Source organism: Solea senegalensis, linkage group LG16 (assembly GCF_019176455.1).
Source record: "Solea senegalensis isolate Sse05_10M linkage group LG16, IFAPA_SoseM_1, whole genome shotgun sequence".
Lineage (NCBI taxonomy): Eukaryota > Metazoa > Chordata > Actinopteri > Pleuronectiformes > Soleidae > Solea > Solea senegalensis.
Genome location: NC_058036.1, coordinates 6,380,624 through 6,397,905, shown reverse-complemented (window position 1 = coordinate 6,397,905; position 17,282 = coordinate 6,380,624). Strand labels below are relative to the sequence as shown.

Here is a 17,282-nt window from a genome sequence, read left to right as displayed (position 1 = left end):
TTTTGGAACCCTGAAACTGTATTTTTGGAGAATGGACCAACGAGTGGGGAAAACCTCAGAACCCCACCTTTGAGTATTTGTGCCAACAACAAAACACTACTCAAACTGATGATGTCATAAACCCATCTCTTTCTGTCTCCCCTTTGCTTGTCACATATCGTGGTTGTCGTTATCCTCGTCTTCTCTTTTTTGTTCTCGAAAAAATAAGAGCAATCAAGTCAATAAAATGTACTCGTGTCTGTACCCTTCAATGATTTTATTGTCTTGTTCTCAAAAAAGAACATTCATTGAAGGTTTACAATGGAACAAAAGCGACATGAGTTGCAAATACATGTGCTGTGCACCTTACACACAAATCTGCCACATTTAGAACAGCTCATGGTGCATCTTTTTCTTTTGCCAGTACAAAAGTCACATGTCCCCCTCCTCCTGGGGTTGTAATTTTCTGAGATGGGTTCTCTGTCTTGTAACTCTTTTATCATGGCAACAGCACTTGCTTCGCGTGGAAGACGTGGTCTCCGTGCCATATGAGGTGCCACCAGTGTCTTTCCCAGCTCCTCAATGAAAGTCCTCCTCCTGTAGGTCTTGGCCTTGTTCCATGTGGGATCCACTGCTGTCCACAGCACATAGGCATTGTAGACCGAAATATCGAGAAGATGGTAAAATAGCACCAATGGCCACCGATGGGTTCTCTTCCTGCAACTGTAGGTGGCAATAACCTGTAAATAAATAAATAAAAACTGAACATGAATGTCAAGGTTGGGGAACAGATTTTTCAACATTTTCTGGACCAAACAGCTCATTGTTTTAAAATATTCAACAGATTAATAATGAAAGTAAATGTTATTTGTGGCCTTAAAATGCTGTATGACTAAAGAGTGGATGCAAACCTTATCCAGGTTGTCAACACATCCTTTGCAGCGGTCGTAGTCCATGATTATGAGCGGCTTCATCTTCTCCGTGTTGCTGACAGCACGCTCATGATGCTTTGTACTGAGCAGCAGCACATTCTTCCTCAGTTTGGGTATGTACGACACAGCGGTGTGTGTTCTGGTGAATGCAAAAAGAGAGGAGTGAGTCTGTCTCGTCTTTGTCAGGAGCAGTTGTGGGGGGATTTCGGGCTTGCTTTTGCGAATGGCTCCCACTAATGTCATTTTCCTGTTCAGCAGCTCCTCTGCCAGCTCATAGGAGGTCAACACCTTGTCACATGTGACGGTGTTGCCTCGGAGCCCCTCCGTCATCTCTAGGCCAACCCTCTGTCCCTTTGTAAACCCTGAGGAACCGTCAGCTGGTTTCCCAATATCTATTTGCATACGCCAAGCATAAGACGTCTCAACGTCGCACGTGACCCAGATTTTGATGCCGTACCTGGCAGGGTTATTAATGTACTGACGGAATGCACAGCAGCCTCTGAAGGGCACAATGTGCTCACCCACACAGACATCCTGGCCAGGGTTGAAAAGCAGGCCGAGGCGATGCGTCCATCTATCCCATATGCATCTGAATTTTGCTAGTTTGTCATCTGTATGGCTTGAAGTTTTGTTAAGACTGTCACCAAACTTCAAAGTAGAGTTAATCCTATTGAATGTCCTGATGGACATTGTCGCCCGAAAGATTGAGCGTCCAGTCTCCGCATTCCAAAGGCTTCGCATGGATTCATTTGTTGACTTGTACACACCAGTTAACAGCAGAATTCCAATGAATGCACGCAGTTCAGTGGCATCTATATCCCGCCAATCTGGAACCTTGTGTCTCCCCTGACTGTTGGTCATTTCCACAATAACGTTGACAATCTCCTCTGTAATAAATAAATCAAAGGCTGACTCCAGAGAGTGCATCTTGGATGTGGCCCAAAGAGTTGGTCCCGGTTTCAAATCAGTGTCATCAGTGTCTGGTTCATAAGGGACCGTCTGATTTTCAGTGGGAGACCAGACAATGTTCCTACTCTTTGATATCCAGCCACCCTCCCCTGTGGGTTCCTCATTCTCAGACTCCGATGAATCCAATGAAAAATCAGATGCCAGCTGGTGGTCAGGTACATCACCTAAGCCTTCGTCCTCCTCGTCCTCGCTGTTTGATGCTTTCTCCGATTCCTCCGGCTCCGCAGGCTCGCTGTCTGCCTGCATCGTAGACTCTGCTGCTTTTTGCAAATGGAAAACATGGGAACATTAGAGGGATTTAGTTTGCTGTCCAATTCTAAAACGACTTTAACACAGTGCAGTGGCTCAGTATGTTTACATGCACAGTTTAACTGAGCTAAGGCCATAGTCCGAGTAAGAGCAATCGGACGCCGCCACCAATTGATTTGATTTGCACCAAGAGTACTGCAGTTTGTACGCCGTCTCCTTCTGCTTCGGAGTCAAAGAGTGGAAAGAAAACACAACTCCGATTCCAGTCTGAGTAATCAGACTGCGAATGACATTATACAGGTATGACAGTCTAAGAATAGCTTGTTGTTGTCTTAGTCCGACTAAAATTGGACTTTTAACATGCATGTAAACACTCTGACTGAAAGAAAACATTGGCACTGTTTACATATTACACTGTAACACATCATTCTGCATTAATCAATTGAACTAAATCTAAACTTAATTAATACAATACTGCAATGCATGTTAACACACAGACTTTTAAAGCAAAGCTCAATCGAGCTACAGTCGATCAGGAGGACAAAAATACACATCAAAATAAATCATTTTTATTTTAATTAATTTCTTAAGTAATCACTCGTAATAGAGTCATCACAATAGACACTTTACATGTTTACATTCATATTGTACACTAGGGCTGCAATGACAAATCGACTGTTAGTCATTTACAAAATAAAATTACAACTATTTAGATAAACAGATTGGGTGGAGTAAATAATTATTTCAGCTTTTCATACATGATTATTTCATGTTTTATTTGCTCCCCTATGATAGTAACCTTAAATAATAATTTGTAATAGTAATTTCTTGGTTTCTGTCCAAAATGGATCAATATTATCTGCCATTTAAAAGTCTTATAAATCATTACTTGCAGCACTAATATACACACAAACAGACACAAGGGGAGGGACAGACAAAATCGAAGACATCCTCTGTCTAACAAACAGTCGCAAAAACATCGAACACTCCTCCTTTATGCTCTCTGATGTTCAGGTAGGGAGTAAGCTAGCTGCTGTTAGCTGCTTGATTTGCATGCTAACTGTAGAATGCAAGCCTTTAGAATGTTATATTTCACCGCAGCTGGACACACGGACCCCCGTGGCTCTTGTCAAACGTCTATTTCAAGACCGTGTTACCTTGAATGGGGCAAAGAGTGTCGTGTGGCGATCCCGCGGACATTGAAATAATCATAACACAGCCTGTGTGATGCACTGATCCTCTGTTCACTTCGCTTCCGGCGCAGGGCAGGAAATCCACCAGAAAAACTACAAAATAAAACCGGAAATTCCGAAAATAATATTTACAAGTGAAATCGCGGGTGAAGAAATTTAAATGTTGAGTAATTAGATCAAATAGAAAGGTCAATTTAGTCTTATGTTTTTGTGGTGTAATCAAAGTGAATTAAATAATTGATTACACAAAGAAAAAAACACATTTAAATTCATCTTCCACAAATTTGAGGGCATGTAGAGGAAATCCTAGACGCATAGGAGTGTTTAGGGTATTCTGACTGTTTTAGTGACGATAATGATAATGAGCGACTGTGATAAAATGTGAATAAAGGCTATCAGTGTGTTGTCTTTTTCTTTGTTTAATCTATGATTTAATAATTCACTTTGATTACACCACAAAAACATAGAGCTAAATTGACACACTGCCTGACCCCCCCCAATCCAAACAAATCCAAAATAACAGATTAATGAAACACTAGCACAGCAAATGAATAGTGTGATGTACTAAATAGTATAGCCTACCCTACTCATATGACATTAAATATTATTTTCCCGTCTGCTACTAGCCTTATCAACAAGGCCCGGAGACCCCCCCTGACACTCTGACTCCTCACACTCCTCCTCTGCCTCTACATGTCACATTATCATTACATCCTTTTATGCGTTATATTAACGTCATTACTATTACTTATTACACTTTGCACTGTTACTCACTTCTGCCCAGTCGTACTGCTCTTTACTGCTCTTTACTGCTCTTTCTGTAGTGCTCTTTTTCATCTTTAAAAACATTTATATACTGTGTATATATACGTTTACTGTTCACTTTTAAAAATTTTGTATGCTTGTTATGCGCCAATGACACCAGAACAAATTCCTTGTATGTGCAAATCGTACTTGGCAATAAAGCTCTTCTGATTCTGATTCTGATTCTGATTAATCATTTTATTTGATTTAATGAATAGACATTTATGAAGAACTTCTGCAGGGTCCAAACCTCACAAACTCCCTAGTCTGAGTGCTGACCGATAAATGACAGCATAAGGAATCTTATCTACAGTAAGACCCTCTGGGTTTCGCCAAAACAGAAGAAAGAGAAGCTTACCTGGGACGGCAACCTTAATTGGGTTCATGGTCCTTCTTTTCTTCAAGAGCCAGAGTTTCTGTGGCCAGAGAAACCACAACTGCTGGAAATCACAAATGACGATATGGAGGTGACCTTACTTACACCAACCTCATCGACGGCGACGCAGTTGAAAACAAGCTCATTCAATACTACTCTAGCTGATACAAATTAAATAAAGGCTACCCTATTTTTTGAACACTTAAAGTAGTTAACTGTTGGCCTTAAAACCTTGATTAAATATTATTGCTAGGAAAGGAATGTGTAAAAAGGTTTTGACAATATGGAACATCAAGGGAATATTTCTGTGTGTTGTTGATCCTAAAGAAGCTTGGATACATGTGGATAGAAACTTGGATGTACGTCAAGTGGAAATAAATGTGCAAACCCCTCACATGACTCTTTCTTGCCTTGGTGATTGATGAATTAAAGCGGTAATGCCGTGTCAAGTGTGCGTTCGCCACTCTCAGATTCTCATCCAGGTCTGCACTTGTTTTATCAAGCCAAAGTTTTGAAAAGAGTTTGTCAGTTTTTTCATTTATGTATTTGAGGGTACAGTAGGCAGGATCATTTTGATTAAAAAAAGTATCCATAAAAACTATTAGTGTAAGCTGAAACTTTGCACCTCCTCTAGGCTTTATTTCCACAAGTATGATTTAAAAATCCGTCCACTGGCAGTGGAATCACTCTTCACAACTAACTCTCACCAAGAAAGCAGACAAGTTTCAAGGTTCATTTAGTTGTCCTTCCAAACATATATTTTAAAACACATACAGAGTAAAGAAACTCGTTATTAGGTTTACCTACGTATTATCGCCTAATCAGATGCCTTCAAATCAACAAGTGATGTGTTCAATGAATGTGGGTGGAAAAAACATAAGGATGCAGGAATGCCAGCATGTTTTTATGTCTTAGAAATGGGACTAAAGGATTAAAGGATCTAGGAGTAATTCACAAAAGAAATGCCACCTTTTCTCTAAAGAAGCTCCCATCACCCATTGAGAGGCCAAATCATTGGAGGGTATTTTGTCCTTCCAGAACTCCTCAACTCAGTGCTTCACTTCTAAAGTGACGATGGTGAGGCCAGGTGGGGGTTTAGCCGGAGGCATGGAAAGAATTGAGAGTGGCACTTGTAGAATTATTCAAGCCTGATCAATAACGCTATTAAAATGCATTCACTGGGGGCAATTTGATTGTGCGGCGTTATTTGAACATGGCAGGAAGCAGCAGCAGCAGCAGAGGCACATCAAAGGGAGGCTTTGTGAGGAGGGGACCAGATTATGGCCTCTGACGCAGGGATGGATCCAGCCAAGTGGAGGCCATGAGCACGCGCACACACACACACGCACACACACACACACCAAGGAAATGTGCTTCAGGACACAAGCCAACACACTGCAAAGGCATTCAATCCGACTCTCTTTTTTCCGTTCGCTTCCACTGGACGTGCACACGCAGAACTATGCAAAGACACATGTGCACAAGCATTCAACTGCACTGAAAACACACAAATGCTCTGTTCGAAGCTTGTTTTCATACTGGCTATCAAAAAGATGGGTGTAAGACGCATAAATCATTTACTGAGCGGGATTGTTTGACATTTGAGGGATAGGCCTATTTGTTTTTTGCCGAGAGTTGGACGAGAAGATTGATTGCATTCATGCGGGCGATGTCCTGGAACCACTTTGTTAGTCAAGAACTATACGTTCACTGAATCCTCTTTACCTCGCTAAGGAACACATTATCCCTCGTCTGTTGAAATCAGCACAAATGTGTTAGGTAAGTAAGCTAAGCTCACAATCTCTTCAAAATGTCAAACTACTTCTTTTCCCTCTTCTTGCCATGTTTTCTTTCACATTTTCTAGGCTGTCTGTTTTGATGACCAAGTATTATTCCTTGCAGCCTCACTAAGGGGCACGTAAAAAACAAAACCTTTCACCAAATTCAACATTTTTCAGGGAAAGGTTTGGTGAATTTTCATTCAGAAAGTTAATTTGGAATATTTATGACTCAGAATCAGTAAATACTGGAGGGACAAGTGGCCACTACTTAAGAATCAGACAGTCAAAATTCCAAAATTCCTTTCCTGTCTAATTATATGTGGAGACTGGCTTCAAAGCTAAATATGCTTGCGTCCTTCTATTAATACTCACCCCAAACATATATGTTTTTACCAAAGATCTTAAACACCAGGCCAAAAACAGATCCTTTGACGTCTGACAGAAGCTGCGTTAAATCCAATTTCTCAAAGTCACATTAACACACGCAGATTTCTACTTCCGGGTCAAAGACCAGGGAGGAGAACGCCAAGTCCGACTCCAGTCCGACTAAGCGTATACATGCAGGAGTAATCAGACTATGAATCCCATTATCTAGGTATTTTAGTCCGACTAAGACGAGCTGGATTTTAGTTGGACTGCCTTGTTTACATGACGTTAAGAAAACTGTATTATTGTCTTAGTCTGACTAAAATCGGACTTTTAACATGCATGTAAATACACTGACTGACTCGCTGAAAGGGGGGTATTGTCGCCTAGTGTAGCCAAGGACTCACTTATTCCATTAATCAATTCCCTTAAACGTTGCATGCAAATGTACTATGCGCTCCCTGAAGCAGCATTTACCTGCACTCCGGCTGCCAAAGGTCACATCTGTGTAAGACCAAGCAAATGTCATTTGATTTGCATTCGTCACACCAAATAAAACTGTGAAGAGAAAGCTAAAAAAAACAAAAACAAAGAGAGAGAGAGAGAGAGAGAGAGAGAGGGGAAGTGTGGCTAAACTACAAATACAGCAAGTTAATGGTCATTTTCTACAGCAGAGATGATTAAAATCTAAAATTCTGCAAAGACAAAACTATCTCCACACCTCCGCATCTCCCCCACGACCTCCCCTGTCCTACAAATGCTACACCCCCACACCTCCTACTTTTACAATGCCCCGCTTCCTAATAAACTTTTGTGATGTTTGGAATCCATTAGGAGCAATATCCCACTTCTCAAAACATCCTGGCTCATTCTGGGGGAGTGGAGCAAGGAGACGAAGAGCCGCGGGAGAGGAGGGCCTCAAATTTCCATTTCTATTGAAGGCAGACCGAGGGGATTTGATGAGGGAGAGCAGGGCTGCGGGGCCGCTGAATGTACACTCGGACTGTAAAGAGAAGGAATGTCAGGGATCTCAGGGGAGAAACGCTCTACTAGCGACAAACGTTCTTTGGAAAGGAGCTTTCATAGCATAGATGGATGCCATACGCATTTAAGTTGAAGTAGTTTGGGGTTTGTCCAAAAACATTGACATATTGCTGAATTAGAAACAGAGTAAATATGTCAAATGGTTTAACCTACTGTGTATACAATAGATGGATATCATAAAGGAAGATCTCAGGGGTAAAACACACTTGCAACAAAGCTATTTTGTACAAAAGCACAGTTTTCTTTAGCAAACAGATTCCATATTTATTCAGTTATTGGCACTTATAGAGAGAAATGTCAATAAATCAGGAAGCAACTATGGGAAAAATCCTTCAAATCTTATAAATCAGATAACAGGAGAGGGGAAGCATGCTATTAAGAAAAGTTCTTTGTGAGCTGGCACAGACGCTGATGTTTTTGGCCTTCAATTGTGCTAAATTTATCCAACAAAACAAATTGTGAAAATATATCAAATTTTGTCAAATGTTCCTTGGGAAGATACTGTGTTTGTCGAGCAGTATAATTTGCATAGTAACGTTGCTTCGTCACACACAGGACTGACGAGGACTGGATCACACACCTACACCAAAGTGTGACAAGTCTTCTGGAAGTGAAAACCAAAGATCAGACCAACAGGAGCCACATGGAACAAAGAAATGTTCCTCAAATAAAACAAAAGATCCTTGCAGGTGTTGAAGCAGTGCCTCAGTTAATGGTCATAAATCTGTTTCACACCAGTTTAGCAGAAAGACCTTTGTTGTTCTTGGTAAAGGGCAATGAAAAGTGTCTGATTTCTTTCCTCGTGGGACGATGTGGTCATGTGGATCAAAACAAACAAAAAAAATATAACTCCACTGTGCTTGTAAGCATCCGAGAACTCGTACTATAAAGCACTATTACGTTCCTTTCTTCCCTTTATTGCCAACCTTCCTCTTCTGTGTCCACCTTTTTAATTTACAGGTATTGTGAGGGTTTTGTCACATGGCTGCTCTGCTCGCATATATATGTGTTCCCATCGTCAGCTCTAGTGGGTGTTATTCACCTCCATGCAAGCCTTTAATCCAATTCAGATAGCAGGCGCTCAAGTGTCGCAACAATTGTTCCCACAGTGTGAAAAGTAAGCCACTATCTGGAAAACACAAGAGCTGCAAGACAAATGTGTGGCGAAGATCCAGCAGTGGGAGGTACAGGAGCGAGAGGCCTGAGATTACAGACAAAGCAGGAGTAAACAGTGCCTTCAGATAAAAAACACGGACGGGCACTTTTAACAATGGTTCTTTCCTGGCAGGGAGCCACAACAAAGCGCCTTCCTGTATTTGCGCCCTCTTGCATGCGCCCTCACTTCCTGTGGATGCTCAGACATGTGGCTCGGCGCATTCTCATCAGCACTGAGTGACCCCGCGTACCGTCGACCTCTGACCCTGATGCTTTTCTCTCACACGCAGAGAGGGTGGAAGAAATATGCAAAGCAATACGGCCGTGCACAAAAAAACATTTTTATGACATGGTGACCTGGGAAACACTGTCCAATGGTATTTATGTCATGTTACTGTGCTATATAATACTGGAAAACAGCAATGCACGTTATTTTCATATTTTAATCGAAGATATTTCTCCTTACTTTGTTACTAAAAAGGTAGGTAAAGGTTTTGAACATAGTGCTCCAAAATGGCCGCCTGTGTAGTGGCGACCCAGCTTCAATTAAGTCTCATATAGTCACCTGATTGTAAGGCTTGGTTTTTCATTACCACAGGATACGTATAATTATTTATCGTCAATTTAAAAATAATTTCACCATTTTACACATCACTGATTACATTGATTAAGTAGTTTTATCAATTATGTCATAGTTGCTAACATAATCACCAAGATTCACTGTTTTAAGCCACACAATCCATTTATCAATAAAAATATGCATGTGGCTCATCACTTCAGAAAGACTAGGTTTATTTATAAAAAAAAAAAAAAGGGAAGGGAAGAAAAAAAAACAAAAAAATATGGCAAAACATTTTTTATTTAATTTCTTTTTGGAAGAAGAATAGATAACGTGCCCCTTTTGGCTTTAAATGCTATCGAGACTTCAGAGGAGATGAAAGGAGACATCTGAAAGTTGATTTAGTGCTTTCATTTTAGGGTCAGTGGTATAATTGTTATCAATGTATGGTAAGTATTGCTAAAAATGTCCATAATAAACTTCTTAGATGTTTTTAATACAAGCTTTTTTTGTCAGTAAAGGTGGAATACAAAGTACAGTATTTTCTCTCTAAAATGAACTGGAGTAGAAGTTTCAAGCAAGCGAGAAATGAAAATACTGAATGAAACCGCTTCAGTTTTTTACTTCAGTACAGTGCCTTGGAGTAAAAGTAGTTAGTTATTCTCCAGCTCTGGAAAACAACACTCGCGCACAGTCCCATAAGTCACGTTTATCATCACAGACTTCTCCTCTTTCCCACTCCCACTCCTTCAAAAACAGCACAAACATCTCAAGGGGCAAACAACTATGTAGAGGAGAAGTTCAAACTGGATAACTGATTCACTATGTTTGTCTTTCATAAGTTCTGGCAACACATGCTCTGCTGAGGGAAAAGCACATTTCTGGATGGCACATCTCTATACACGACACGAGAAATGCGTGTTTCCTTCTAAATCATGACTATAAATGACGTTTGTGTGCGCCATGCTTTTATGATTTGGGCCGAGGAGGGGGCTGCGGATCATAAAAAGAAAAAGAGAAAAGGAGAACACAGGGCTTGTGGGTAATTACGGCACCGAGTGGTGGGAGATGGAGCGTTTGGGAAAGACTCGGGGGCCAGATGTGTGAGGAATGTTCTGGCTGCTGCAGCGCACAGAGCAGAGAGGTGGGTGGAGGGGAGTGAAGACCAGTCGAATTACACAGCCTGCAGATCGTTAAAGAGCTGTCAGGCCTCCAGCGCTCTGCTGTGTGTTTCACATCATCTCACTGAGCAGCGACAGGCTCACCTTTCTGCCCGACAGAGCTGGAAAGTCAAGTATTTCCTCACGTACTGTACTTAAATGCAACTCACAGGAACTTATACTTGACTTATAAGTGTTGTTTTTATTTTACAACACTTTAGATTTAACAATATGACCTTTGCCGTGCAAGCGAATGTGGACGGCGAGTGGAGTCCACCGTTTTAATCCAAAGTCAAGAATGTCAACGATGAAGAATCTTTAATTTGGTAAACCCTTGACCTTTACTATAGCAACAGGTTGACCTTTATAATTTTTGGTTTTTGTCTTTTTTTTAAAAGTGAAATGCAACTAAATAACAACATAATTGATTGCCATGGCATATAACTTTAACCTTTTTTTTTAACATGTCTCATTAATTCACCATATTCAGAGGCATGTGACCTTTAGATTAAGACTAAAACTCTAAAGTATTCCACAAAAACCAGCCACATTGATGCCTCAGTATTAAGCATGTAATCATATACCAATCATGTGTATTTTACTTTTAGTACTTTAGTTCATTTCATTTTCTTAAGCACATCTGTACTCGCTGAGTCGCCGGTTTGGTACTTTTACTGAAGTGAATGATCCGAATACTTCCTCCACCGCTACAGACAGCTGCGTCGCCGCAGCCAGTCCTCCGCGATCAATTTGGAACCGCAAGAGGCTGAGCATACGCTCCTCCAGGCTACCCACAATGCACCTGGAGAGCCCGACCTGCGTCACAGGCAGATAGTTTTTGAAAGACAAAAAGAAAAAAAAAAAAATGAAAACACGCCCTCCATCTGCTTCTCATCATTCCCATCCATCTCTTCTTCCACCCCCTTCCCTGTCAAACAGACTCCTTCTCCCTCTCTCTCCCTCCGTTTCATGCTCTGCCACACAAACTCATCCAGCCCCTCCAGCACCACAACCTCTGGAGCTGTGGCATGGATAAATAGGCCACAACAGCTGGGTCTGACTCCTGACCAGGACCACCCCTCCAGACTTGACCAACAACACTCCCTCTCTCTCTCTCTCTCTCTCTCTCTGTGACCACCACCACAAACACCACCACCGCCGCCGCCACCGCCGCCGCCTCTGCGAGTCCAGATGTTTTAAAGGCCGAGCCGAGAGACGTTACCCTGTTACTGGCTTTGTTTACATAAAGATTTATTTGGGCGTAGATCGTTTTTGTATTCATTAAAATTTATTACCTGAGCGTTTGATAAACGAGTGTGCTTAGTTTGGGCTCGTAAAAGGTTTGTTTACAGTTTTGTAAAAAAAGAAAAAAGGAAAAAAAGGCAAGGCTTTATGTTAGAACAGCTCCACAAAAAAAAACTATTTTCCATGTTCCCTCTTCATGACCATACACAAATATACCCAAAACGTACATAGTTCAAATAAATTCCTGATTGTGCCTTTAAGTCGAGAGTGTGCTGTTTGTTCAGCTGCTGAGGGCCTCAGAGAGAAACCCAGGGAGGCCACAGAGAATTCATACCTTCCATTCATCACAGAGCAGAGGGACGGTGGAGGAGGGAGGAGGAAGGTAAAAGAGCGAGCGAGGAAATGAGGAGACAAGAGAGCGTGGTTTTTTTTTTTTTCCTTCTCTGCTCTGCTGAGTAAGGAGAGAGGGCAAGCTCCACTTTCTGACAGCTGGGCTGTGAAACCTCTGCTCCGCTGATTGACTGCTCACGGCGCATTCATGTGACCGTTTTGTATGAGTCACCGCAGATTTGCAGCCGTCTGGTTTTAAGTCATTTCACTTGTCGACTCTGTTTTTAGTGATTTCTTTTTTAGAAATCTATTCACTTCATGGGTTATAACAACAACCTTTTTAATTGTCTGTTTTATCTGTTTTTAACTTCTGTGTGTTTGATGTTTGGGTTTTATTTGACTTGTAAAGCGACTTTGAGAGTCCTCTCTCTCGTGTGTCTTCAGAAAAAGGTGAATTATTGTGGTTGCTGCTGCAAATGAAATGCTAGAAAAAGGAAATGGGATAATTATGCAAAACTGAAATACTATAATACTGTTTTTAGTACATATACTATGTACAAATATGGCCGATATCACTGAGCAACGACCAACTATTTGTCTACAGACTTCCCTCGCAAAAAACCACAGAGGACTGAGGCAGAAAAGGCTCCGCTGTCGTGTATTACCGTAAACTGCCTGAAATTGCACATATTGCATGTACATGTTCAACTTCAAAGGCTTTGACCCAGAAATAATAAGATGAACTAGTACGCAGAAGAAAAACCTTCAAGGTCAGTTGCTACTGACTCAGTGGGTTTTGGATAACGAAGACCTTGACGAATGAGAATCTACACAAACTGATGAAGAGAGTGAATTTATGCTGTCAGCTGAATGGATGATAAAAAGGCACAGAATGGTGGCTCACATTGTTCCATCTCATCACAACTTTAAGTTGTTTTGTGACAGCCAACTGGCCTAATGGGCCCATTTATAATCCAGTTCTGTTCTGTTTTACATCCATCGTTCCCAAATGTTATCTCCATCACTACGTTAGCGTGGACGTTAAGTAGTACTACCTCCAGGGGGCAGTACCAAGCCTGAAGAGCTTATTTTATTGACCTGAAATAGACAGAAACTAAAGTGGATTTTGTGGCGGTGGAATGTAAGTCATCCCATTAATGAGTAATATTATATTATATTATTGGTATTGCCAATGGGGGAGATTGTTGACAAGCTGCATGTTTCATATTTTTGTATGTCTGCTGTGACTTTTGACAACTTTCGTCACTGGATAGCGCCAGGGATGAATGCTCATAATAGCATCTTCATCGTTTTCCTGACTGATTACACTATCGACTCTATACTGCCCCATCGATTTCCAGTGGTATTGCTCCATTTATCTCCTGCGATGTGCACAATGACGGTCGAAATGAACGCGAAGTACGGACGAAAGGCTCCGTCCGTCATTTGCGTAAGAGGATAAAAGGGCCTCAGTACTGAGCAGCTGAAAATGGGCATGTTGCCACCTAGCATACCAGAGATGGACACACTTTCTTCAATAAATCAAATTCCCACTGGTGCTTTTCAGGTCCATTTAAACGGTGCAGTCAAGCCACAATTATAGCTCGACTTCACTCTGCATGGACACCGAACTGAAAGTATTAAGTGCACAGCTGGAAATGATTGGAAGCGATTAGCCTAGCTTAGCATAAAGACAGGAAGCACAGAGAAAGGAGGTGACCCGACTAAGCCCAAAGTCTAAGACAGTATGATCATAAAAGTACTTTAAAGGAACAGTTAATACCCTTTTTAAAACAAACATGGTGGACCCCATGTAAGAGAACCAGCTCAACATTTCTTATTCAGGTGAAAACAAAGTTTTAAATAACATGTGGAATATCTGTTGATAGACACCAGTTCAATGCTATCCATTTTAACATTTTCAACCCAGTGCTTAATTAACCACTGTTTCAACCCAATAAATAATGACCATGTCATATTTAATTATCTTGATCATAATATAATCCATAATTTGTGGTTGATGCTTTTGGGTGCGGTGGCTTTCTTAAGTCTTGCTATTAGAAAGACGTTGCCAAGAAAATAACAAAAAAAAAAAAAGCTGCTGATCACCTAACACATTTTGTGTTGAATGTGTTCAAACCTGTAACATCAGTCTCAAACAGTCTTCATTTTCTAGTGTATAGCTAAACTAGCCAAAACTCCTTATCTTGAGAGGGTTTTGACCTTCTCAACTTAGTTTCAGTAACTGGATGTACGAAACTGTTTCCTGAAATGATCGACCTCTGTTATGATTTAAAAGAGTGTTGTGTTATTCAAAACACACACACACACACACACACACACACACACACACACACACACACACACACACACACACACACACACACACACACACACACACACACACACACACACACACACACACACACACACACACACACACACAAAGTTTGTGTGATGAAGTAAATGTTCTCTGGAGAGACTGAACCAGAAACATCAGGCCAAAGACACTTGCGAGGCCTGAGTAATGTTTGGCCGCGGAGTCACACTAATGTGAAGACATACACGAACCATCTGGGTACTTATGGGAACATGTCGTTTTCTACGCTCTCTTCAAACAGCTGTTATCATCACTAAGTAATCATAGTGTGTTACGGTCTGTTGAAAGCAAAACTTACCAAAATATGCATGTTGCTATAGGGCTAAGAAAAACATTCTAACACGAACTAACGTGACTAAACCCTGGTGGTGTGTTAATGTTCAACCTCCACTGACTGTATCTTTACTGTCACTGTGATTCAAAGTGAGCTACAGCTCCCCTCTGCTCCCACTTCCCCAGTCATGTCCGAGGCCACACCAGAGCCTTGCTCCATCCTGTTGTTAGTCACTGGAGTTGCACCAGCGCCGCTAAACAACTGTCTTCATCAGCACTTCTCACTTCCTCAAAACCTTTGAGGCCCGAGAAAACATGACTGGATGGCTGACTGCAGATCAGGAAGAACACACACACTGCGGTCAAGGAATAATCCCAACCACGTGAACCACGCTGTGCCTAGAACAGCTGTGAGCCATGCTGAGTCAACAGAATACTAACGCTGCAGAGGGTTGTGTTTTTTTTTCACTGTTTGACCATGTTTGAGTAAAATATTTTGACATACAGTAATCACATTTGCTATCATACCAGCGCCTGTCAAGAGCTGGGGACGAAGGAACTGGGACAGAAAAAATAAGGAAAGGGCGGGAAAAATAACCACAACCAAGAGGTTGTTTTGAGAGCCCCAATCGTTTATTACCCTCGATTTTCAGGGGCTGAAATTTCAGCCTCGCTGTGAGGAGAAACTCGAACCGGTGGTCCAGCTGTCCACAGCCTGCCAGAGCTGAGAGAAAACCTCAACCGCACACGTTCCTCCCAGACCTCCTCTCCCACCCTTCCCCTCGTGTCTCAACTCTCCCCCGCCAGGTAATCAATGGGAAACGCACACCCAAACATAACACCGCTGTGAGAGGGATCAGGCTGAGCTGTTGCGACATGTAGGCCCCACAAACAAATCTGTCACTCGGGCTGCGTGACCATGTTTGCAGTTGTATGTTTTATGTTCCTCTGCTTGTTCTCGCTGGAGCTACAGAACACAAATAAGAGGTCAGATCATTCCAAACACTACTGTCGTTTAGGACTTTCCCACTACAGGATCTTAATGAACTTGTAACTTTAGGTGCAGCCGCTTGTTGTTGCGGGTTCTGACATGGTCTCCGCTGGACTTTCCCCATCACTGGGGACGGGGTCTTATGTCTAAGGTTAGTAAGGGCTCTGCTCTGGGGCAGCTACTGAATCCAAGTTTCTGGTTATATTCAGTCACAGCTGGTGTCCAACACAATATATCACTTTTAAAATGTAGGTCAGGTTTAGATAAACATGGCCTGGAACGAAGCTACACTTGTTACGCAGTTGTTTATGTGATCTAAAGCATAGTTGCACGTACTGTATGTCGTTCAATTTCCACTGAAAAAGGATGAATAAAGGGGGTACGGGATGATATTCACTTGATGTTTTAATCTTTAAAATCCCCAAATCTTACACATGAATTCAAAGTTCCTATCCTGTGAAACCCAAGCTCTACTACACATTTATTTTACAGTTAAATGACAGGATGGAGTTATCAGTTGAGGAAATTCTTCTCCTTTTAAGGCTGAATAAACCACGGAAAAGAGTGCGCAGACTATCGGGAACAAACCTTGCCACTAAGCAGAAAACTTGACAGATTATTAAAGGTCACGGAGAGACACTGATGCGAGAGAAGCGCCATGTGTTGCTGTATCTTTGTGGTATATCAAAACTGAGGACAACAAAGCCTAACCTAGAACATTACAATTCACAGTATGAGGTTACAGGTCATTTGGAGGTAAAAAGCTGTGTCTGAAAAGCTAGCACACGTTAGCACTCTTTTCTCTCCTCCATATCTACCACAAAAGGAAGGAAGGCCACTCCGACCGCACAGTGACTCATTATCGAAGCCTCTGTCACACACGGGGAATTAGTATAACCTTGGGCACCGGACAATGAGCAGTTGTCTAAACTGCTGGTCTTATCAGTCTGCTTTGGCAGTCAGTCTGTATCTAGGACACTTATCAACAGACCTTCTCAAGCAGAACTCTCCCACAGCCTCCTGCTTACCCTCCTCAGCTCCGAGGGGCAACGTGGTGTCAGAGAAATTCCCCACTGCACTTGATCGCCACGTGTTTGTGTTACTTTGTTCACCTTGCTTTCACTTTCCACATTAGACGGAGACTATTTTTAGTTGAAAGTCACTTAAAGCAACACCTGTATGTAATTTAGTCATGTTTTGGTTTTTTTCTCCTGTACATGCAGACAGTGTTTTTAGTCTTGCTGAGGACAGCCTGTACTTTCCCTTCAAAATAAACTTTAAATTTCAGTGGGGCAGGACATGTGTGCAACTTGCTGAGTGTAAACCTCCATCCCCTGACTTTTTGGCAACTTGAAGTCAATATTTAAATGATATAATAACTGGCCTAAAAAGTTCCACATCCAGGGGCTACAGTGAATTATAATATAAATGAATTATTTTTCATTTATGCCTGAACGAATGCAAACATGGATGTAAACAAATGGAGGTTTTACGGG

At 41.7% G+C, this 17,282-nt stretch overlaps 1 protein-coding gene across 1 annotated transcript in view; it reads right to left on the bottom strand.

Annotated features, from left to right (window-relative positions):
* Positions 1-241: 241 nt before the first annotated feature.
* The window catches only part of LOC122782585 (piggyBac transposable element-derived protein 4-like), a 40,955-nt gene continuing 23,914 nt past the window's right edge, over positions 242-17,282 (bottom strand). The window contains exons 3-6 of the mRNA XM_044046988.1: positions 4,485-4,563; positions 3,287-3,415; positions 891-2,140; positions 242-719 (exon numbers count right to left, since the gene is read on the bottom strand). Coding sequence (XP_043902923.1) covers positions 285-719; positions 891-2,140; positions 3,287-3,415; positions 4,485-4,512 — 1,842 coding nt within the window. The 5' untranslated portion in view covers positions 4,513-4,563 and the 3' untranslated portion in view covers positions 242-284. The remainder of the gene's footprint in view (positions 720-890; positions 2,141-3,286; positions 3,416-4,484; positions 4,564-17,282) is intronic.